The 25394-nt window shown below is 39.9% G+C and overlaps 1 protein-coding gene and 1 long non-coding RNA gene across 3 annotated transcripts in view; one reads left to right on the forward strand and one right to left on the reverse strand.

Annotated features, from left to right (window-relative positions):
• Positions 1-25394, forward strand: part of tsc22d3 (TSC22 domain family, member 3) — a 33052-nt gene that overhangs the window by 4435 nt on the left and 3223 nt on the right. The window contains exon 1 of one of the 2 annotated variants that reach the window (XM_025911565.1): positions 21236-21450. The exons of the other annotated variant lie outside the window; for it this stretch is intronic. Within the exon in view, the coding sequence (XP_025767350.1) occupies positions 21251-21450 (200 nt within the window). The 5' untranslated portion in view covers positions 21236-21250. Of the gene's footprint in view, positions 1-21235; positions 21451-25394 lie in introns of those variants that run through there. 2 annotated transcript variants of the gene reach the window in all.
• On the reverse strand, positions 1221-25329 carry LOC112848211 (uncharacterized). The gene is made up of 2 exons (XR_003222213.1): positions 22723-25329; positions 1221-6174 (listed from the first exon to the last, which is right to left on the reverse strand). It is a non-coding gene; the product is annotated as an uncharacterized LOC112848211 (long non-coding RNA).

Raw genomic sequence — 25394 nt, forward strand, 5'->3', positions numbered from 1 at the left:
AGGGGGGGCGGGGTGGATCTGTGATATCCACAGGATAAAATGAGAGGAAATGCGCTGATTTATTTTAAGGCTTAGTGGGCTACAGTTGGCTGGAACGAGACAGGCACTGTCGCACACCTTCAGCACTGCCAGTCAGTCAGTATTTAGCAGCTATTAAAAACCACTTGCCAGGGTGAAGGGGGGTGAAGAGCCTGCAGTGATGATACAAACGTTTATCGTAGGACATCAGGTCTGTGACTAGTCAGCTGTTAAGCCGTCAAAACAAGAGGGGGAGGTGAAAAGGGAAAAAAATGGCAGCACAAAAGACTCACAGAGTGTCAGATAGTTGATTGTGGCCAAAGTACGGGGCTGAAGGAGAGGCAAGATTTGAAGACAGACTATGAAATTTTTTATTAGGTAGAGCAAGGTTAGGCTGACTTTCTCAAACCTTTTAGCTTTAAGGAGCAAAAACTTCTTGGAAACAAGGAGGTGCGTGACTGTGTAGGGATGGGACATTCTTCATCTTCTTGTTCAGGTCTGTTGACTGAAAAAAAGAGAAGACTTTTCCAGTCTGGTTGGAAAACACTGTGATTGCTTTGTCAGGCTGAAATGACCATCAGTCTTTATGACAGGATTGTAGGTGAGGTTCACAGATTTTGTGCTTGTACATAAAAAGGTAGGAAGATAAGATTGTGACCTCTGTCTGAGTTTGACTCTCTGTTCTTGTCTGTTTATCCTTCAGACATTCTGTTGCCCTGAATACTTAGAGCTTGTTATAAGTTTCTGACTTTGGCCTAAGATGACCACTGGCAGTCGGCTTAAGTCCAGTTGACTGCTGAACCTAACCTAGCCCTCCTACAATGTGGAGTGGAGACGGGATCCAGCTGTGTCAGACACCCTGCTGATCATGAAAGCTCCAGTCTGTGATTCACATACAAACCACAAAGTAGCTTTGCTACAAGAACTTTTTTCTTTTTGATTTAAGGCCTATTTTTACTTCTAAGATTTAATAACCTCAAAACCAAGGCATGCCTGGAGAGGCTTCTGCAGCCAAATAAAGGGTCCCATCACAGTCTGGAAAATTGCTGTTTTTCTACACAACACTGGATCGATTCTTATACATTTCAGCAGAATATGAAGATACATTTTCATTCATTTTAACTCCAAAACTGCATTTCTTCTCAGTGGTTGTAGAGCAGAATGCTCCGTTGCTTGTTTAGTCTTGCAAGGAAAACAATATGCACTGTGACCATGCTCTGTTTTTATTGTGCTTCTTTAAAGACATGATTGAAATGTGATGTTTATGTCAGATGCATGACATACACATACATGACACAATAACTGTGTTACAACAACATAAGGAGGTGGGACATAAGCAACATAAGGAGGTGGGACATAAGCAACATAAAGAGGTGGGACATAAGCAACATAAGGAGGTGGGAAAAGAGGATGAGGTGCTGAATGACATTTAAACATCAAGACAAGTCAAATTATTTAATAAATTTTCATCTGCAGGCTTTGCAATAAAAAGGTACCTTCTTATTGCAAAGCCTGCGTGTTTACATTTATTCTGCAGATAATATTGTGGTGATGTAGAACCACAGAGCTGAGTTAGCAATGTTGAGGATGTAGAATGAGGTAAAGAAAAAAAGTGTTTCTTCTCTTTTCTCTGTGGTGGTGTAGATAATGCCATTTACCAGTTCACTATTATATTGGGGGAAATTTTGAACCTAGAACACATATTTGTCTTATAAACAGTTACAAGCTGTAACAGGCCTCATGATCAGAGTGAAACAAGCTGCTGTAACAGTATTTAAGATCTAATTTTACATTTCTTTCACTGCTACAGAGAAATTCCATGAAGGTATAATAGACAGATAGATATAGTGTATGAATTGCTGGAGATAACTGTCCTTGTATTGCCCACATTAAAGATTTGCTAATTACAGAAATTCTAATGAAATTTAACATTTTTTTTGCAACAAACCAAAAGTCTCACAAATCACCAATCAAATCTCGAACAAATGCAGGGTGCAGAAGTGATGGCAGGGAGAGCTAAAGGAAGAGAAAGAGTCTGAAGTAGGTTGTCAGACAGGCATCTGGGGCTAAGACAAAACATGGTTAGCTAAGAATAGCAGTGCTGTTGACATTTAGTGGATATAAGATATAGGCGGAGTGCAGCTGTCGTAGGAGAGGTAACACTGTTTTTCTGTAGCTACAGGAAGTTATTAATAATTGAACAAAATAAAGGGAAATTAAAAAAAACATCTTTGTTTTACTATCGTTTTATGGGTTTCCTCTATAACATAGACTTTGACCACTCATGTCTTGGAAGCAAATAAGCAATTCTGGGAACATAAGATAGAGACACAGTATTGGATACCAGCAGATTTTCTCACACACATTGGAAAAATGTTTTAACCTGTGATTTCTTTATTGATGGACCAGGTTAGAGAGAAATGGACAATAATGACTTTTTAATGGACCTCTCAACTTACTACCTTACTGTGTTGTTAGGCTGCCTTGGGTGCTCTGCCAGAGAAGGTCTGGAACCATCACTGAGTGGTTTGTTTGCAAGTGTGTGTGCGTGTGTCTGCCCATATAAAATAAATGACAATGCTCTATTAAAAATGATAATCAAGTTGCTAATCCTTGTGAAAACTGCACACAGTGAAGTATGCATGCAACTCCCAGAATAGGCAGACAAACACACATAAACGCGTGCAATAAATTCCATCACTGCCAACACTTTCAGCAGAGAGAGATCAGTGTTTGTTAACTCAGAAATCCACAGACACACCCTGCACCACAGGTTGATGCAACCTCTGCTGCGCGGGCCTTTCTTTACCAACACTGCTGTGGTTTCATCTTCAGTTGTCCTTAGCAACAATACAAACATAGGATGTGTATCAGATGTTTATTATGATATCTTTCTGTTCATTGAGTTTTGCTTGCTGCAAAAGTCTCTCTTAATGCAAAGAACCTGGAGACTGATATTGGAATAAATAAAAAGCGTTTCGTTTTTGTGTGAATAAATATGCTTCCTGTCAGTGAGTGAGTCTGAAGACTTTTCAACATTTGGCAAACAGGTGTCCTGAGGCTGCTGTCTAACTGATTGCTTCAGATTTTCCACAGAACTGAGACACAAGGCACTCTAACAGCACAAACACACGCACACATAAGCACCCTGGCAATGGAGGGCGCAAAGGTGACCCATAGCATTATCCACGTGCAGACTGCAGTACACTGAGATGACCCATAGCATTATGCTGCTGGGTGACACATCACCACAGCAAAATCCAGCTAAGCTTCTTTGTCCTGTGTGTCACAGAGTGTAGATACAGCATGTACCAGATATTGGATTAGAAATCTATAAGTAACGCATACTGTCATCTGACTCAGATCAAGATCAGTGACTGAAAGATAGTCTAAAAAGGAATTATATCTATTAATTTTAGAAATCAACTATACTGGGTGAGTTTCAAGTCTGTGTCAGGCTCTGAGCATTCTGATGTAACACAAATGAAAAGAATGAAAAAGCAATTTTAAAATGACAGCACAAGCTTCATTAGTTATGAAATGCCTGTCAGTGATGTAAACTGTAACCAGATGTGATTTACTGTGTAAAACCACTGGAATTGTTCTTTGACTTGCTTAGATCATGATCGCAATGATGCTGCAGTTATAAATCACCAACTATCCAATATCCAAGGACCAAATATACAGACAGTGTTTTGTTTTCATTAAAAAAAATATGTGTAATAAGTGCCAGGAAGCTTAGCATCGCCACATTAATATGGTTTAAAAACATATTCCTAGGTATTTTAGGGAAAACAGAGAAGAACCACAGGAATCGCTGTCCTTTCATAGTGACTAATAACAGGAAGAATTTAAAAACAGTTCCACCCACCCATTAAAGTTGTTTCTTCAGTCATTCTTGAGTTTGTGCAGCTGTCTTTGTTGATGCCTGTTTTATTTGATGCGTCTCTTCCCTATTTATTCTTGTTTATTCCCTCTGTCATTTTCTTCATTCTTTCATTCCTCATCTTAGTTATTTTAGATAGCAGTTATAGGAATTACATAAGTGTGCTGATGGGCGGGGGGTGTGCGGAGTGACCATGGCTTGCGCTCCGTGCCTTATCTGTTTGGACCATGACTATGGCGCCTAATTAGATAATAAGGAAGCCTGTCAACACTTGCCATCACACACTCACACACACACACACAGCTCTGCACTTAAGTGTGAGTCACAGTATCGCAGGCAGTCAATATAATAATTATACAATTTAAGTAGACATTAAACTGTAATATAGCCCGTATAATGCTTGATAGCCAGGGTGCACTGTGATTCAAAAACATCTTGTTGTACAGCAAGTTAGTAAAGGAACAGAATGTAGATAGAGGGAAGCTGAAATGAAGGCGTTGGTAGAGTTGTGCTCTCCACATCACTCAGGCTGAGCGAAACAGGCTGCTGGCTGGGGGGTGGTAAAATTTTCATTCTGCCCTATTTTCATTAGCATGGGAATCCCAGTCTCTTTCTAATCTCTGCATGAAAAGTGAGACTGTGGGAACCCACCCTGCTGCTGAGGGCCAAGTTTAAGTTTGAAAGAAAGATCAGCAGAAACAAATAGTTTGTCTGAAATTCAAGAGGTATTGTATGTATGTTTGTGTTTGTGCGTGTGTGTAAAAGCCAAAAGAACATCCTTATGTATCCAAACTGTATCCAAACTGAAAAAAAAAGGCCTTTGTAAGTTCTTGGGAATTTTCACATTTTTCACACATTTGTTCTGAAGTAGTTAAAAGGGCTGGAGTACGCTGGCTTTAATTTAGATTAATTCAAACGTTAAATCGACTGGTTTCTCCATGCATAGCTGTTCCATAATCTTACATGTTTGTATCTCACACTGACGCAATGTGGGATACAACAACAGTTGGCTACACAATGCAGCCCAACAGTGCTTTTGTGGAGTGGGTCTGAGCCAGGTTTATCACTGTCTTATCTTATTTTCTCTGGGTACTGTTCACATGCAGGTTGAGTGCATGATGTACCCTGACTGCTTACACACACACACACACACACACACACACACACACACACACACACACACACAGATACATATAGTCACAACTGCACAGAAAAAAGACTGAAAAGCAGTAAAATTAAGAATCACCTAAGATCTCACCTTTTCTGACCTTGAAGGAAGCACAACTGTGTACAGCCTAACAAAAACACACCTGCACACCCCTACACACACACTTACACAAACCTTTTAAAATGTCTTTAAGCCTGCAAGGCATGGAGGTAGCATCAAACAAAGTTAAACAAGGGTGTTGCCACATCCCAATGCTGAGAACTGCTCTTAAAGACTCTAGGAAAACAGTTTCTTCTCTGAACCTCAGCAGGTCGTAAAGCCCTTCCTTCCAGGACGCAGGAAAGGTTACAGCACAAGGACCAATCACATGTTCTATTTTTGAAGTAACTGGACATTGGGAGTTTGGCAACAGACGGTGTTTTCCTTTACTGACTGCACTTTGGTGCTCTCTAGTAAACATTTTTGAGTACTCGGGGTGGAGGTGTAATTTAAAATCCCTGCATTTTCCCAACATTTCTCCCCCTGTCATGCAAATGGAAAAACAGCAGCATCTGTGTTATGAAGAAGCATGAAAGAAACTCATTTTGGTCAAAGAACTTACAGCAAACTGTTATGCAACACAAGATTGAGAAATTATTATGTTGTTTTGCACATTAAACAGTTATTTAATTGAATATATGTGTGAAATAGGTTTATATGAGCATCTCCAACATCTGCTACCCATCACACCTAAGTGGTGCTTTAACATTTAGTTTAATTAATGCTTTATAAAGTATTTCCCTCATTTTGAGCACATCACCACAACGACTTTCACCTTATATGTTGGAGCTCCTGTCTTACTGTAATTGCATCATTAATTTGAGTCCTGGGCAGCATGGTGGTTAGCACATCACCTCACACCAAGAAGGTCCTGGGTTTGATTACACTGGCTGGCTGGGGCCCTCCCTGTGTCTGTTTGGGTACTCTCCAGGTACTCTGGCTTTCTCCCACAGTCCAAACACATCCACATTAAGTTAACCGGTAACTCCAAATTGGCTGTAGGTGTGTGAGTGGTTGGCTGTCTCTCTGTGTTAGCTGATACAAGCGCCAGTCCTCCATGACCCTGAATTTGATAAGGAGAAGAAAATAGAAAAATGGAAATTGAGTCTTTGCATGGCAATGAGATGATAACAAAAAATCCCAGGACACTTCATATAGCTGTCTGCAGCTATCAAGATAGAAACTGAATGGAGAACATGGTGGGCAACATGCACCTGATGTAGTGCAATGCATTTGCTTCAAATAACATTCAAGTAAAATCTTATTCTATAAATGAACCAGAAACAAAAACATACAGTGAATAAAATTAAATTTAACTGAAACTGATTAAAATTTAAAGCATATATTCTTTAAAAAATGCTAGTGAATTTACATAAACCATCAACTCTGACTGTAATATAATGAATATGGTTTCCTGTTTGTAACTGGTGCCTCCAAATTCCCAAAGACTCTTTGACTTCAGGGCTTTTTACGTAAGTGAACACGGGCTTTGTGAAAAAGGAAAATCGAGTGGGCACAAGAAACAAGGAAGCCTGAAGTGAAAAATAGAATTAACCAAACTGGCAAAGAAAAATGATGCAGTGGAAACTTTGTAAAGTGCCATTTTTTTTCCTGTGGTGACAGCGCACAGTGACTCACAGCCTATGACAAAACAAAGCTGATGAAGTACAACCCAGCCGTGGCTTTTGAAATCTAGTCACTTCTCACTATAACTTTGACTGGGGAAAAAAGAGAGTTATGCTGCACTGAGGATTAGTTTGGGCCTTCTGATAGACAACATTGGTGGAATAAAATGAAAAAAGAGGTGGACCTGTTCTGCCAAGCACTTTTTCTCTCTCTCAATGTGCCTTGCTGGCAGTCAAGAGGCTGTGAGTGAGCAAGAAGAAAAAATGAATATATGTGCCAAGTTTCAGTAAGTCTGTGATTGTTGCTGGCTGCTCCCCAGCAGAGGGAGAAAGAGAAGGAAGCGAGAGAGAGAGAGACTGAGAGTGAGTCTCAAATGAGCTACAGTAACAAGATGCATCCTGTCCAAGACCTCTTTTCTTTTTTCTTTGTGCCACGGTGTTTTAAATGAGGCAGTTGTAACATAAGAGCAGTTTGGACCGGTTGTATCTAACTTAGCCCTGTTCCTCCTTCCCCTGTCATATTACTGTGCCATCGCAAGGGGCATTTAGCACCAGTGACATTAAATGAACTCCTTCTGCATTCCTTCCAGTATGGAGTCATGGAGACCAGTGAGTCACAGACTCATCATTATGTTTGCATGCTGTGTTGTTTACACAATCTGGGATTAGGCTAAACAGCACATGTACATGTTTTCAGCGGTTTTCTGGAAAACATGTAGCTGTAGCTGTCTCGTAAGCAGAGCGATAGAACCCTGACTTAAGAAAAACAGTGTGGGACTGGAAGGAACGTTAATGAATGAAAGAGTTTGTCCTCTCTACCCTTTCTTCATCTGGCCCTTGCAATTATCTCTCACTTTCATGTGCTAGTGCACGCCACACACACTCAGATTCCATCCAGACTGCCATCCGTATCCCTGACGTAAGTCTTTCAGGGGCCTGCAGTGTGTACAAAGACTTATTTATTTCCATCCAGAATGCAAGGTGTCATCTCAGGGGAAGTGGAACCTGCACCGTACTCGGTGGAGAGAGAAATACTTAAGGTCACGACCTTACTTGTGAGCCTACGGTGTGGAAGTTGGTGAGGGTCAGGAGGTTTTCTTTTGTGAAAATCAATGTTCTTTGCTGTGAAAATGCTTGAGCCAAACAGGAAAACTGACAGTTTGCTCAATCTTCCTTCTCACGTGTCAAGTCACAGCTGTGTGTTAAGCAAAGCAAGTCTAAAAAGGTCTACAAGTCCAGTTGCATTTGCAGACGTGGATACCCAGAGGAAGTGTAAGCAGCAGCAGCAAAACCCTTGTCTAAACCTTAGCAGGCATCACTTACAACATGTATGCACTCATTAAGTGATGCATAGCATGAAATGCAGGGTTCCGAAATGGCACCGGGACTGTTGAGCAACTGTGCTCCAAAAAAGGCCCACAGACATCCCAGCAACCCTCTGATAACCTCTGATGAGGCTAAAGACTAAAGGCTCTTGTGTATCCTTTGTTGTATTTTCCAACTGAGTGCATAGAATAAACATCAGCTGACATTAAAATGAAGAAAATCAGCCATTTCAACTGAGCGTGACTCAGTGGCCTGCCTCAATAATTGCTATATATATAATATATACTGCAGGAGTTGGTTAGAAATCATAGTGTCGTGTGTCTTTTTCCATCTCTCACTTCCACACGTTTGCTCAGTCTGACCTTCATGTTTTTATTGATCCATCATCCTTGGCTTGCTTAGCATAGTCTAGCATTTACTTTGCTGCTGGGTACTCACATGCCAGTTCATAGCAGGGACACCACATACATACAAGAAGCTCTTATAAGTCTTTCATTTTTCCGTTGGATGTTTTTTTTAGAACTCCTGGTTTAAGTATACTTTTAAAAATAGCTGTTAAATGGAAGCTGTGATATTTAGTGTGAGCATATTACTATAATACAGCAAATATATTGTGTTGCCTGCAAAGTGCTCCTACATGATTAGTAGTTGAGCTACCAAAACTGGCACAAAGGTCTCTTAGTCCCCTGGCATTTCTCATCTATATTATATATTATGATGCCATCATGTTGCCTAGCAATCACCTACCACTGAACTACAATTAACAATTTGTAGCATTCATGCACCTGCAGCACCTACAAAAATATAATTTTAATTTAATAACAGTACCTTTGCTATGCATAATATATTATGATGTCATCATGTTACCTAGCAAAGTAAGGCGCTGAACTGCAGACAGAAAAGACAGCAATGTCCTCAATTCATGTCAAGTACATATACAGCAAATGTACAGCAAACTGTTGTTCAAGCACTGTTTAAATCACTCTTCTTTGTACATCAAGCGATTATAAGCCAAGACCATGCCCCTGCATGTATCAGAATGCCCATGATCTATAACAGCCAACAAATTAGTTATCTCATCTTGTCACCACAGTATTTTTCCATGAACTGAAAGTTAAAGTTTAGTCTTTCTTAATCACTATACTTAGGTGGATCCCTTGAAAATTCAGCAATAAAAGAACAAACAACAGTGTGAAAATGTTGGCCAGCCCATGCATTTTCCATTAATTTGTCACAAGAATCATCAGTTTGTAATTGATCTATTTTTTCCGATTCTTTAGTAGTTTTAGTGAGTGGTTTTGCTGTACTTCCAGGGGTTTTTTGTTCATGGACCAATGTGCTAGCCCTCCGAAGGGAAAGGATGTTATTGTAGCTTGTATCACTGAGAAATTCAGAGAAACACCCTGATAAAACACAAAGTCCCTCACTGTTATTCTTTGACAGCCAGCAAGGGGAGAACATATATATAATAAAAACAAGAACACAACTGAAAGAAAAGAAAGATACTTCCACCTATTCATATTCAAATGTGCTCTCTAGAAGGAGATATCAGATTCAGCTAAGGCAGTGCTTGTCTCTCGAGTGTTTTGTTTTTCTTGCAATATTAAGAGGCAATAATATCTAGGCCATCACACTGAAAAGAGCCTTAGTAAGCACCTCTCCCGGGGCATGTCTTTTATTTCCCTCTCAAGTTGGCATCTTAACAAGCATTTGCATTTCAGTGAAACAGTTGGGAACAAATCCATTGGTTCAAATTGGATGGTCAACAGGGAGCAAGCAATTTGAATTCCTCCCAAGTTCATCTTTTGGGAATCCTCGTTTTAAAATTTGTGTAATAAAATAGCAAACCCCAGTGCCACCACTGAATTGATTTTGCAGTTCACTTAATTATATATTTCTCCACACTCGTCCTTTCAGCGTGAAAGCAAACTCTTACCGGTATTCATGCCAATGGCCTAACATCTTAGTTTCATCACTTCTGTTTTCTTTTCACCGCTGCCACCGTTGAAGTCAGATTCATATTTTAAACAAGTCTCCACATTATCTGAGGCCGCAGTGGTATTAACTAGATGGAAAATGGCTCTAAAAAGTGTTAGCCTGGAGTGATGGGTTAAACAGTCCATGGCACCTGTTTTCACAGACACATTGAGACGTGCAGTAGGACAGATTAAAGACTTAGATTGTTCTTATCGTCTTGATCCCGTGATAAGAGGCTAACAAGTTTTGCAAATGTATGCACTGTTACTCCTGCACATCCTACTGAATCATCATTCGTACACGGCCATACAGGTCTCGTTTAGTATATCCACTTAATATTTGGCATCGACTATAATTTTGCGCATTTAGAATTTAAGGTTTGAACAATTGAGTTAAAAGTTTGTTTTTTTATCTGCCTAGACGTCATTCCTTTGTCATTTTAACGCACTTACTCACGACATCTTTTCCAAACAAAACTAGTGCGCTCCTCTCAAGGTAACCCTGTTATTTGACAGTTTACCTAAAGAACTGGGAGTACAGCCAAAGCCTCCTATCAGAGGAAACACTGCCTAACAGCTGTGAAAGCCCTCTCCCTCTTTCGCCTCCTCTCTTCCTCATTTTTACATTTTCCTGTTTTGGTGTTTGGTAGCTTTGTGCTTTGCCTATAATAGAAAGCAAAGTCCTGTCCCCAGACGGCAGAGTGCAGACAAATAATAACTGGTGCACTGCGCTCTGATGAAAGGTGATACCCTGAGTTCTTGTCATCAGACCGGTTCCTCTGTCTGTTATGCATTTGTTTTGAGCTGAAAGGGTATAAAATATTAAAGCAGCAGAACATATTACAGCTAAGATTCTGTAGTTTCAGTTTGCTTTTTGAGCAAATACTGCAAATGTAAATCGATTCTTCAATTATATCTTTGATTTTTGAACTAAATTATGATATATGCTCATTCATGTATTTTTGTGTTTGATTTGGCGAGGAGGGGTTCTAGTCTAAAAAACATCTATAGGTTGCTGAATCCTTTCACCCTTTCAGCAGATTTGCTTTATGTTTTTAGCAACAGCGTGAAAGGACATGACTGGGCGGCATCACTTGTGTGTTCACCTTTATTCAGGAACACAGGCCAGACATGGTACACTTGCAAAGTCAACACAAATATCTAAGCTCATTGAGCACAAGGCTGATGCTCTTTCACCCTAACCCCTCCCACTGTTTGTCCATATGCAGGTCACGCTTACATATACTGTATGTATGGCGCTGGTTTGTCCTCTCATGGCAACACCTGTGTCAAAAAAAGGCGACTGCGTACCAGACAACACGAATATGACTAGACAGGTCAGAGACGGGATAATTATCTCGAGACGGAGTCAGGGTTAGGCCGTCCCAAAGCATGCCAGTCAGATAGGATTTACTGCTCTGAGACTGTATGAAAGGACAGGAATAACAATAGCTGTTAGAGGAGGTGTGCAGTGCAGGCAGAGAGGAAGAAAAGAGGAGGAGCGAGACAGACACAAAGAGCCTAAAGACACAGACGGCAGGACAAAGGACTGTGCACAAGGTGGCAGACAAGACACAAAAATTACACTACTAAATTAATCACATTCTGACAAGTTGCTTTTATATGTACGTGTCTCTGAAATAACTTTTTTGGCTTGTTGAGGTGCTTTTGCATTGTAAAGGTGTGCAGATACCTTGCAGGCACCACGCCGTGCTCCCGCCTTTGTGGTCAGAATGTAATTAGAGTCTTCGCGAGAACACCGCAGTCATTAAAGGAGTGTGAAGAAAACAATCAGTCACACAGGCTGGAAACCAGTGATAATGGTGTGACTGTGTGCGTGCACGTGCATGTAGGTCAGGAGTTATCATGGGAACCTGCGGAATACAGGATTTTATTTCATTTCTGCAAATTCCTGAAACAGTTCCTCAAAAATATCATATTTGGTTTTTACTGACATTGGTTTTCTGTTTGTCTAATGTGTGGATTTACTGTAAAGACAAAGAATGACAGGTGCTGAAAAAGGGAACACAACTCTTTACTTCTTTATGATTATTAAACCAATAACAAATGTCAGCACGATCTGATTTTGCCATTTTGAATTTTAACGATATATTTTAAATATTGCTCAGCATGTTTAGATAGATAAACCAACTGAATACATTTTATGTCTGTAGTCAATAAATATTGTGAGATACCTAGAGGTCTTTTGAGGAAATCTTAGGACATACCTGGCTTTGTGTGCGGTAATTGTTTGCAACAACAAAGCTGAACTCAGAGCTTGCATATCGTTCCAGCAGCATGTTTTTCAGTTATTGCAAGACCGAGGCTAAAGACAGCCCTGGAACAGTATGCTTTTCCGGAATGCGGTACCTGGGCGTTTGACCTCACTCACCTCTCGCAGTCTTCCCTATGATCTGCCTCAGTTCTTTCTGAATACCTTCTGCCGCACAGAGAAATGGCATCCCTTAATAACATTGCACATGCTTTATTCTCTTTAGTCAGCACAGAGTTGAGCCACTGCCATTCTGGTGGGAAGCCTCGTACATCAACGCTTGAACTCTGCGATGTGAGCTGTGAAGATAAGGTGACAGCTTCCACTGGCTCCCAAACATTGCTTACGTCTGCAAATCTGTCCATCTTCAAAACAATAAAGGACTCTTACGCACTTCTCCTTGTCAATAGGCCAAATCTGATTAAAGATTTTACGTCAGCCTCAGCGTTCATTGCAAAAGATCACAAGCATAGCAATCACTGTCTTGCATGTTTGGTTGTTGTGCACTATTAAAATAGTTTTCTAAAGTCATTGATACCAGTGAATAAAACCACAGATTAGACTGCCACTTTTCCTAGACCTGAACTTTGAGCATTTAAAATCCAATTGTTTATCACCCAACAACATTCAGTGCAAACCCTCAGTCTTATGAAAGGTGCCCAATTATTAAAGATCTTTTCGTTCTGGTGCCTTAAAAGTGAAAGAAGTTGTTTGCCAAACTCTATAAATCTGCATGTTCAGACAGCGACAGAGCGTCTAGTACGCAGGCATGCTTTTCTGTTTGTCTGTGTGTGTGTCTTAGCTTTGTTGGCATTCGTTGGTGACCCCGTGTTTTTTATGCATGTGCACATCGATTTCTGCGTAGGTCTGCTTTTCTATCTTGATGCACTTTTGTCCTTCTTGCATGCATACATATGTAGCGATCTCTTAGTGTTATTGGCGTCCATGCTTGAATGCACACCTTCACTTGCGCAGAAGTATGACCAGTGGCAGTACCTGTGTGGTGTGTGCGTGCAGAACAGAGTGTTCTCCAGTTTCATAACTGAACTTTGGAACCCTTTGGTACACGTTGGAGGCGGGCCAGTTTGTCCTAGATTGTTTATTCTTCATACAATGACTGGGATGGCAAATAATTTTCACGCTCTTAAATGCAGCTTGGAGATGAGGAAAATGACATCGCAGATAGATAATTTGTCTTGCATACTTTGTCTTGCATACTACGGCTTCAAGTTCAAGAGTCACTTCAAGAGGACATATTTCCTGTTATTTCTTTTTAAAGACATTGTGAACCTGCTGTAAGGTCCTCATATTTAAAAAGAATCTTTGTGTGGGTAAAAATCTGACATGGAATTGATTTGTTTCAAGCTCTTAATGGCAAACATTTTCACTTACTATAAAAAGATGACGACAAATAAAAGAAAACTGCTGTCAGAATGCAAACTGAGCCGTTTTTAAGAGGCTTTTCTTTTAATAAGAACTGTTAAAAGACAAATTCTCCTCATTTGCTTTATCACGCAGCAACCTGAACCCATAGAAAAGGAAAACACAGATGGAAAACCCCCTAAACTCTGTCAATGCAACATGTTGTAACACTGTAGATGTTTATATGTTTTTCTGGTTCATATCATTTTGTTGTTAATGTGTGATAAGATATCACATCACGTTGCATTTATTTTAATTAATCAATGTCACCAAATATCCTGTCAAGTCAAGTTCTTATCTGTTTAATTATTCCCAACTCTCCTACACGTCTACAAATGGACTGCGACCCAAATAATAAAACAAAAACACTCGCACAGGCTGTCAGTGAAGTTTAGAAGACTTACATCTCTGTATACGGGGCAGGCGTTTTGGCTCTTTGAGGGCAGGATAGGCTGGGGTTCCTTTAAACTCACAAACAACATTTCAGCCAATCGCAGCACAGTGCCAGCATATCACTGTGTTCCCATTAAATCTGGATCACACAACAGAGTGGATGTAGATCCTTCCCCTGGCTGAGTCACATCCTGAAATAAGTGCTCTTGTGCTACAATATAAATTCTACTGAACTGAGAAAAAAAACAAGTGTTGAGTGTTTGAGGTTGTCTCAGAATCTGATTTGCCTTCAAAATGTAAACAATAATTAAATGATGAGATCCTGACATCTATCAAAGCCCTATCTAACCTCCCTTTTCCTGGTGCTACATTTGAAGATTTAGGCTTCAATTGCTGTACAAAACTTTAAGCACAAGTTCAACTGCAGTCTTAATGAGTGGTCCTAATGGCATCTCCACAGCTGAGGCAGACTTACACCATAAATATAATAAATACACCATGACAAACTATAAATACAATAAATATAGGGTGTGATGACTGGGTATTCACGCAGCCTAGAATAACAAAAAAAACATGTTTTTTGCAAAGATGCCAACATGCTCAAAGCTATGATCCATTTTTAATACTTTTCATTTAAATATACATACAAATACATGCATGCTCACACCAGTACTTACTAAAAAGATGCTTCCTTTTAGAATTGATACGCTATCAGTAAAACATCAACAAAGTGCTTTAACGTGATAGTACCCCATTACTCATCCATGTGTTACTTTAAATTCTTAGATTAAGATCTCTCTGTTGATTAAACACACTTCCCCATTAACTTACATTAGGATATATATTCCAGCTTTTCTTCTGAAGAAGATAAGGCTTCTACTCAACTGCAAAATATTTTCTTTGAAGTACAACGGTGGCCAGCACATCTGGCCTTGTCCTCGTCTGTCTCAGGCTGTCTGCTATCAGTAGGGGATTCTCACCATGCAGACAGGCTGAGGAAATATTGTGTACACAGTGTCCTCTCACCCTTCATTTGATGCACGCCATACCTCTGTGAGCCTGCACAGACTGAATACCCCTGTGGATTTCTAGGCTTCAACGTTAAATGGTTTGGTGATACTATTTGGAATGGGGGGGGGGAAATTAAATTAGGTGCTGAATATACATGAGTTTCCTTCACAGCTGCACTTGTATCAGCTTTCCCTTTGAGAAAAAAGTCAATGTGGCTTTCCTCAGTAAATGCCTTTAATGCAACTTTAAAGATTGGGTATATTTATGGACTTATTTACATATAAACAAGCCTAATTTCATGCAGCTGCTCCACTGATTCCGAGTCTGTAGCAATCAGTCAGAGTTTTCAATAGCATTGCCTCAAGCTATAACACAAATACCGGGTAAGATCCCTGGAGGGAACATTAGAGGCCTGTATTCATTACAAATGAGAAGTGGTCCTCGCCCTGTTTCTGTTTGCGTTACTATTTCTGGCTGGAACACTTACAGTAGTGTGAAGTAGCCTGCATGTGCATGTGTAGGTGTTTGTTCCAGGAACAGTATGTGTGCTTAAGCACCAGCTTTAATAATGATATTCTTTTACACACTGAAAAAACTATTTTGCCTTTAAGGTGATTTAAAGTCTTGGGTAAGCTGCACATCTCACCCACAGCAGATATATTACACATTATTCTATCATCTTTGTTTTGATATACAGTATTTTGTATGATCTGAGTCATTACTGTGGTCTTGTTAAAGGAGAATAATATAGGTTGTTGGGCTTGTAGAGATCAGTGAAGCAGGTTGTGATGGAACCTCCTCAGGCTAATGGTAGCATCCGTGTCTCTCCTATTTGTGTCTTAGCTTCAAAGTAATTTTACCAAGGAATGAGTGATGATTTATCTGATATTTTCTTTCAAAGAACAACAAATGTCTGTATTTAGTAGCTTAAAAGAATCTAAAAATGAATAATTGCTGAATAACAGATGTAAGACACCTCAGAACATGAAGTAACTGAGGTAACATAAAAGGTTTAGAGATGCACTCTTTTGAGTTCTTTTGAAAGGCTTTAGGCATTCTTCTTTGCAAACTGTTTTCTATTTTGTTGCAAGACGGTTTGTTTGATGCTCGTTTGCATTAAAGCTGCAAATGTGCTTTTCTGTCATAATGACCGGGAATGACTTGTTTCAAATTATCCATGGGAACTTTGTCATTGCTCCATCGTCGTGTCGCAGGTGACAAAGGATTAGCTTTAATGCTCAGCGGAGAAGCCTGCTGGAGTCTGTGGGAACGATTCAGTGTTTGGATGACACTGACAGTGAGAGTTAGCAGGGTGTCCATCATCCAGTTAAATCCAGATCATGCTGACAAGGCCATACGCGCACGAGTACGCACGTACGCAAACGTGTGACCAACTGGATTCATCAGCATACACACAGGGAAGCAAAACACAAGCAAACACATAAACACACACCAGAGGATGGCTCAATGAGGCCTAAGCTCCCTCCAGTGTTGTCCCAGTTGTTGGTGACTCGGGTCACACAGCTGCAAGCTCAGCTAGCTCAGCCTCAGCTGGAAAGTGACGAAGATGGAAAAATGGAGAAATCACAAGAAAGGATATATTTAAAATGAAAGGTCGTAACATGAATATGAGGAATACTTTGAAGAAGATGAAAAGAATAATGATACTATAAAACATGCGGGTGAAAGTGAGCTAAAAAGAAAAGGCTGTTCATCTTTTCCTTATTGTTAAAAAACTGCAGACTGCTCATTATTCTAGTCCATAAAGAATAAAAAGGGCCACAGCGTTTTCTTCAATGACATTATTTTTTGTAATTTTGCCTCTTTACACCATCACAGTAAATTTCAAACCAGTCAAAATGTGACTAAAGTGCATTTTCAGCTTTAATTCAAAGGGTAGAATAAAAATATTCACGCATTACAGACATTTTTACAAATAGTTTCCTATTTCCATAGACGCGGAGAAAGTAATTGGACAGTTGACTGACAACCAGTTTCATGGCCTGGTGAGGCCCCTTCCATTGATATTTCATGACCACTAGTTACACTCAAGCACAGGAAAGCCAGAAGAACTTTTCCAGAAAACCTCTGAGAGTCTGCAGAGGTCTGCAAAGAAGATGGACACATGAAACCAAAATGAACTTGAAACAGTTCAATGGGAAGAGAAAACAATGGAGAAGGAGAGAAACAAGCTCATGATGTGAAGCATCACTACATCATCTGTCAAACATGCTGGTGGTGTTGTGGCATAGGCATGTATGGCTGGCAGTGGAACTGGATCACTAGTGTTTACTGATGATGTGACTTCTGATAGAAGCAGCAGGATGAATTCTGAAATGTAGGGGGCTATTCTCTCTGCTCACATTCACTCAGTTATCTATAACTGATCAGACAGTGCACGACTCAAATCATACTGCAAAACCAACCCAAGAATTTCTCAAGGCAAAGAAATGGGATATCCTTCGGTGGCCAAGCCAGTCACCTGATCTCTGCCCATTAGATCATGCTTTTCAGTTACTGAAGTTGAAAGTGAATACAGAAAGACCAACAAACAAGCAGTGGATGAAAGTGTTTTCTATTGAAGACCTGACAGAGCCCACGGGCTGTCTTTAACTACAATGATTTTGTTCCAAGTATTAAACACAGTACTTAAATTTAGCATGATGCTAATTTGTTCAACTAACTTTGAACATCTGGGAATTGGGGACTATCAATAGAAATGAGTATGAGTAATAAAGTGTTAATAAACTACTTTTTCACAAAACCTATGAATTAAATCTGAAAGTCTGCACTTCAGTCACATCTTAGCTTTGATTTAAAATTCACTATGCTAGTGTACAGAGGTATAATAAAAAAAGTGACATTAGCCAAACATTTATAGCTCTAACTGTATTTACTTATACTGTATGCTTGCCAGTGATAGCCTTGATTATGATGAACATCCTGTGCTAAAATCACATTTCCAATTGCTTACTAATGTCCTAGCCGGTGATAGGGTTTACAATAAATCCAACCAACTCCTGACAAGTTAAACCTGATACTATCATTTAGCATCAACGGATGAATGTGTGTAACAGTCAACTTTGCTGCAGATCCACTAGACTGCAGTGGATTTCAGTGCAGCCTGTGCCCATATCTAGTCCAGTGTCAGCATTCCATAGTTAGATAGATGGCAGTGAACTCTGCAACCCTTTGTTCTGGGATGTGATCCAGCCATGCAAAGTGTCATCCACTGGATCCAGTCTTTAAATGTCACTGTACATACTTTCAAGTAAACACAGAATGCTTTATGAGCATTTTAATGTTGTTTTTTTTAATCTGTCTCAGATACATATTTTTAATTTTAAATGTTTCCATTATCAACAGAACAGAATAAAATATTGGGTAAACCCATAGTTTCTTTCCAGTTTGCACCCTTGTAGAGTTTTGAGAGATCACTAAACTACATCCATACTAGTCAGAGAGTTTGCCATCTTTCAGAGTGAACAATATCGTGTGTGTGCGCGTTCTCCTTTGCCAGTGTCAGTGTAAACGCACTAAAACACAGATGGGAATCCTAAGGGCTACTGACTCGAACATGCTGTTATTTCTTTTGTCGGGGGGCAGATTTGGGGCTGGGATATGAATGTTGCCTGACAGGGTTTCACCCGTGATATTCCCTTAACACAGTCCTCTGGGCCTCCGCTCTACTTCAGTATTTTCACAGTAAATTTAGCCGGAACATGTTGCTCATTACAATACAAGGTAAATCTTTACATTATGGCCTGAAGCTGTCTGACTTCTGCTGAGTTGCATTCTGGTGCCAGATGCTGCAAAGTCCCCAAGCTTGTTAACTGCAATATACTGTGCACATCACCATTTCCTACAATAGTGCCTGTTCTTCTATTAGTTACGGTGAAAGCTACTGTAAATGAACTGAATATAATTATGTATCAGCTAAAATGAAATATAATAATAATTTCTGGTAAGCAAACCATTCAAACGGCCCTTTATGTTGCCGTGGGAAACCGCATTAAGCCAGTAGTTCTTGTCTTGTCTCTTTAATGATAATGAACACAGGTTAGCACCCAGACAGCTGTTATAAAGCAAAGGAGGTTCTCTATCAAGGGACTAATCAGATAGGTACAGTTCCCTACAGATGGTGAGGACTACACATGTTCACAAACGCACACACACCTGTTTGTTGTAGCTTTGGATTTAGTAAAATTGGCCTTTTAAAAAACAAGCGAAGAAATGTTTCTTCTTTATACTATGAAGATCACAATTAAAGCCTTTAATGTAGATAAATAATCCCTTTAAAGGTGGTATTTTTTTGCCTGTAATTTAGTAAACCTGCTTAATACAGCAGCTGGCGGCTGATATTTATATCCCAGGTGTGGAATTTCTTTTTTTCTCCTCTTTCTGTTTTATTGAAATTCAATATAAGATTTACATCATCACTGCTCTTATGAAATTATACAACAGCATAAGTCATATTTACATTTTTTCCAAAAGCTTTTCTTATTCTTTTCATTTCTTTTAAGACTCGGGGAAACACAGTTATTCAAATTTCTTAAAGTTACTTAACACCACATGTTGTAACATGATCGACTGTCTGGTCGGTAGGAAAATTACTGTCTCGAGATATGTAATTACAGGGCACCTTTGGTGTAGCGGAAAAACAAAAGCAAGGGGCTCAAAAACTGTTTGGCACACTGTCATCTTCTTGCTTACTGCAGGCAAATTCAGAAATATGTCAGGGCTTACATAAAAAGTAAATACTACATTAAGTGGAACAAGTAATCCATACCTTGCAGGACAAAAATGCCCTGAGCTGCACAAATGTGACCTTGTGAAACTGTAGGAAAGCAGGTTACCCTGCTTTCGTTGCGTGACCTTGCAGAATACACAGTGATTAAATATTACAGATTTAACATGAACTGCTCCTGAACTGCTCTGTACAGTAAAGTAAGCAGATCTGGAGGAAAGCTGTCCAAGAAAAACAACCCTGAATGCTGATAGAGATCTGTGATTGTTTGACACTGTGAACCGAGTTAACCTGAAATTCCACTGCTACAAGGAAATATAGATGGCAATTTGTTAATTTCCAGGCAGTGTGGTAAAATTCACCGACCAGATTATCAGTGCTGACTAAAAGGGTATTGCCTTTATATTTTATTCCCTTAAAACGTACCACAGACTCCCATTTCTGGATGAAGATGGATGAAGCTTTCTGTCTGATAGCCCTACATATGCACTGGAGATTTGCTTGAAGAACTGGTTTCACATACTGTCCTATTGTGTAAAACCACACTCGTCTGTGTATCCCAGTCTACAGACTATCAAATGTCTTGTCAACAGACTGGATTAAATAGAGACAGACATGCGAGACACTTACATGGAGCTGTCAAATCAGAAAGAAACTTGTGATTAGTTATGCAAAGCGTGGGTTCATTTTGGTGTTACACCTTTAACAACAGCAGTAGCTCTTCAAACATTTACACTCTTGATGACAATGAAGGCTTACTGCAGTTGACAAACCCAGCAATTAAAAGTACTTTGGGATTTTTTAACTCAAGTACATGATAAGGCATGTTGCATAAGAGGCAGCTGAGCTAAGTTATATGCAAATCATAAGGAGTTGTGTAGTGAGGTGTCCAAAAAACTTGTTTTGTGGTGTAAAGGTTCATTACATTAACAAGATTGTTTCACATCATGGGAGAATGGCCCGAGGATATTTTTATTGCACTTAATACGGCCGATTACATGAGGTAAGGAGATAGGCATGATGATTGTTCCCTTCAGGTGCAGTCAGAGAAATACCTTTTGCTTTATTTGCCTGAAAGAGGCACTCCAGCGATTTAGAGATGAAACCACTGGCGCCATTTCAGCAAACTGGCATTTTCATTGTAACTCTGAGGCCATTGTATTCAGCCAAATTGGAGACACATCATACAAGTGTCAGCCTGAGCATGGCACTCACAGTTATGGCTGCATATCCAGAGGTTTCCCCAGACCTCAATTGTCTCTTTGTGCTCTGAGAAAACAGCTGCTGAGAGCAAACAACAGCAGAACAGTGAGCTAACACTAAGAGGGCTTCTGACTCTTGAACAGCCCCTTCATTTGGAAGCCAGAATGGGACAGTCTAAGACGCGTCCTGCTGAAGTTGCCCCTCTTGGGGCACGGCCACCCTCTCCCAGGTCGGTGTGCGCCCTCCGGCTGGCCGAACCATCCCAGAGATTCTGCTGTCACTACCAGCACTTCAACTTTCCTGAGAGACCTATGAGCTACTCACCCCCTTACTCACCGAGTCTGTTCAAGAGGCCAGATCGGCGGTAAGTGGGGGCGGCCGAGGACAGTAGGAGAATTTGTCTTGCTTGTGGTGTGGGGACATTTGCCAGGCTCGACAGTAACATGTGTCGGTGACAGATGCGCACGCCAAAGGCGGTTAAAGAGAAGACGAGCGGCGGAGGCTGGCAGCTTGTCAACATCTAAATGATATAGAGTTGTCATTGCAGTATTTTCACAAAATGACAACAGTTACAATCCTTAAATGAAATGATTGCCGTTACAGTTTTCATAATGTTCAATCTGCTCATGTGGTGAAAAACAGCGCTGGAAAAAAATGCTGCAGCTTCAGGCTCATTATCAGATGTACTTATGGGGGTTATACGCCAGAGTAACACGTTCGTTAGGGGTGTTATTTTGGACTGTTGCTCGTGGTGACTTTGAAAAACGTATTTTTGTGCTCGCGGCACTGAAAGCGGGAAAAGTGATATCACTACCAGTCCTTGGATAGCAGTGTCAATCCTGTCATCACTCTCTGCATGCACAATATATCACATAAAGAAATATTACATTCAATACCAGGGCATGAATTTATTGAAACATGTCATGAGAAAGACCAAGGCCATGTGCCCTATTGTTATTCAGGGCTCAAGAGTCTGAGGTGATGAGATAATAACGACTGCCTCTGGGTGTCCTAGTGTATGAATGAGTTCAGTGTGAATTCAGTATTCATTGTTTGTAGCTGTTCTTGTTGCCCTCACTGCCAGCTTCCTCTGAGATAGCCTCTGGCTGCAACCTTTGGCAAGCACGAGTATTGTCAGGCCACACTCTTATCCACGCTATGCATTCCTAATTGGCCCAAAAAGAATTTTTCTTCTGTATATATTTTCTCTGCAGTATTTTGAATAGCTTCAATTTGAGGGGGAAAAAGTACAACTCCCAAAATGGTGTTCATAACAAAAAGCTGGAAGGCTGGTATTATGTGACGGCCTTATTCTTTTGAAGCCATCAGTACAGATGAATCATGGTATTATATAATGGAGTTGGCTCTTGCGCAGGAGACATCTGATGGAAACTGTGGGCCATCGCCTAGCTCCAAAATGACTCAGTGAATTGGGCACACGCCGAAATGGTTAGGCATTAGGTGTTCCACGGAAACACGAGGGTCTTTATTTTTGGAAAAGGCAGGAAAAATCTGTATCCCTCTTGAAAGGAGGAATTTAATCACTATTTTCCATCACTTAAATTTGTATCAGAGTGATTCTAAAACTTTTGTAGTAGGAAAAGCAGGAGACTCAGTTAAACTGTGATCATCTTACCTAATGCGGGTCATTGGTTATACTGTGCTGGAAGGCTCCCCACTGTGTAGGTCCTATCTGTGCATCTCAGCTGAAGGCATTCGCTGTGACTCCTTCGTCCAAAATGGGACTATCACTGCTGGGCAGGGTAATTCACCTGTCTCTCATTGCTCGAAGCGGGCTGGATATTAAACCTGGCAGCTGAACTGTCGCAGCACGAAATCTGAGACGACAGGCACGATGGGCCCTAATACCCAGTCAATGTGCTCTCTGCTAAGCCTTGTTAGTCCAACCAGAAGTCAGCCCTTCCACTTTAATTGTTTTGTTATGTAACACAACTCCTTCTTCTCCTCTTTCAGAAAAACAAGGAAAAAAAGGAATTTGGTTTTTAAAGTTTTAAAAAGTTAGAGGTCTGGGATTATTTAATATTTTAAATGCACTTTCTTTAGGTCTGTGTGATCATGCAGAAAATATCTTTGGACTCATAATTGAATTATTTTATTCAGACATCATCCTAATTTTTTTTCTGTCCTTGTTTAAATAGACCTAATATCCTTTTGAAAGATATGACTGAAAGGATGTGGCTTATGAATGAGCAAAATTTAATAGAGTTGGACCCCCTCAGCAGGGAATTTGCATAAAAGTTATCCATGGTTGAATATTCCACAAGTTGATGTGCCGGTAGAAGAATTGTTATGCAGAGACTCTTTAATAAAATTGTAATTGGCTTATTATCAGTATTGAATCAGATAATTGCAACAACAAAATGGAACATAATGTGGCAGCTGAGAAGTGCCGGGAAATTACATTAAAGCTATTAAAACCTGCAGCGAAAACAAGGTCTATTGCGCAATAATAGCAGTGGGTAATGCGATGGAAAAAATGGGATGACAGCAGGTGTTCTTTCTCTGTATCCTTTGTAGTTATCCTATGTGACAAATGACTTATTATTTTATGCTTTGTGTGGGTGCATTTGTGCTTCATGTGGTAACATGCCCGTTCGAAAAGGTCTCGCCTTAGAAAGCGCTGCAAATTGATGTACTCCAGTAAGAGGTTGTTGATGCTTGATGTAACTACGCAGGGGTGGGCAATTAACTTTCCCAAGGGGGCCACATGAGAAACTGGGACTGTAGTGGAGGGCAGTACTAATAAGCTGAACTCAATTTTGCTCAGTATTAATTTTATCACTTTAAAAGCTTGTTGGTACGGCCCTCCACAACAATCCCAGTTTCCCAGTGAGCCCCTTGGGAAAATTAATTGCCCACCTCTGCTGTAGAGGTACAGATCACCCATTAAATATCCTGCAGTATGTTGTTTATTAGCTGATACAATGGGGTGGACTGTAGTGTGACAAAAGGAACAAGAAATTATGTGGTAGGCATATACCATATTAACAAGTAGGAGTTAAGTCCTTAACTATAAATATAGAATGCCATTTGAGAATTTCCAGAACTGGAAAAACAACCTGGAAATGTCTGAAGGGGTTTACGGAAAATTCCCAAGGAAACACCAGATTCCCTGTAATTAATTTTGTTGCCCAAGCGCACTGTAGTCTACATTTTCACCACTAGAGTCCGGTAGAGTTCAGACATAGACTGATTGGAAATTTACCGGTGGATAGCACAGAAAACTACCTGTACATGTGCATATGGTACGTGTGGATGGTGCAGGACATTCCGTTATAGCATATACTGTGAAAAACACCATAGTATCATCAACCAGTCATGGGAACAAAATGTGACAGTTTTTTTTCTTTTACATGTCGGTAACACTGTCAGTACTGACATGTGAAGTAACACAATAAAGAAAGAAAGAAAGAAAAAAACAATCTTCCTAAGAAGTCACATTAAAAAAAATCACTTGTTAAATAAGTCAGTTTAATAAATTAGCCATATGACAGTATAAGGAAAAACTTTGTGGCTTTATTTACATCAATCGAGGGTTTTAATTTGCTACAAGAACGAGTAACAGTGCAGGCTAACGTGTTCAGATGTTTGTTTTGTACTACTTGTTGCAGCTCTGCGGATTTCAGTCTGTGGGTTCGCAGAGGCTCAGGAGAAGTTCAGCAGCGGGGCAGAAATGACGCTGCCTTCAAATGCTGACGTTTAAGCTCGGTATTTAGAGTAGTAACTGTTTACTAAAAGGGTAATGAAACCTAATTGTTTATCGTGACTGCTTTGCTTTAACTGGTGGACTTTGCAGGGCTAAACTATCAAAAAGGTTTACTGAAGAGAAGTGATGCAAGACCCACATCAGGTTTATTTTATTTTAAAGGGTTATGATTCCTTATATAAGTGATGCAAGTATTATATACCGTATATTATATGCAATAATTATCATATAACCATGTTGATGGCAATGATCCGATAAAACAGATACAAAAAGAATGCAAAATTAATGCATCACTTTAGTATTTGGGATTTTTATTAGTTCTAAACGTCATTGCATCATACTTATCCTGATTATACTGAACCTGCAGAGGAAAAAAAAACCTAAAAAGTCGTTAAATGAAGACCAAACACATAATCATTGCTACAGCCAATCTTATGATCAAGGTATTGAATGATCACTACGTGACCTTTTGTCAAAAAAACAACAAAAATGTTGAGGTCGTGGCTGTTTATCAATCTCACACTGTTCTTGTTTTTTTCTCATGACACTGGAAGGCACCAAAAAGAAAAAAAACTGCCCCC

Source organism: Oreochromis niloticus, linkage group LG2, assembly GCF_001858045.2.
Source record: "Oreochromis niloticus isolate F11D_XX linkage group LG2, O_niloticus_UMD_NMBU, whole genome shotgun sequence".
Lineage (NCBI taxonomy): Eukaryota > Metazoa > Chordata > Actinopteri > Cichliformes > Cichlidae > Oreochromis > Oreochromis niloticus.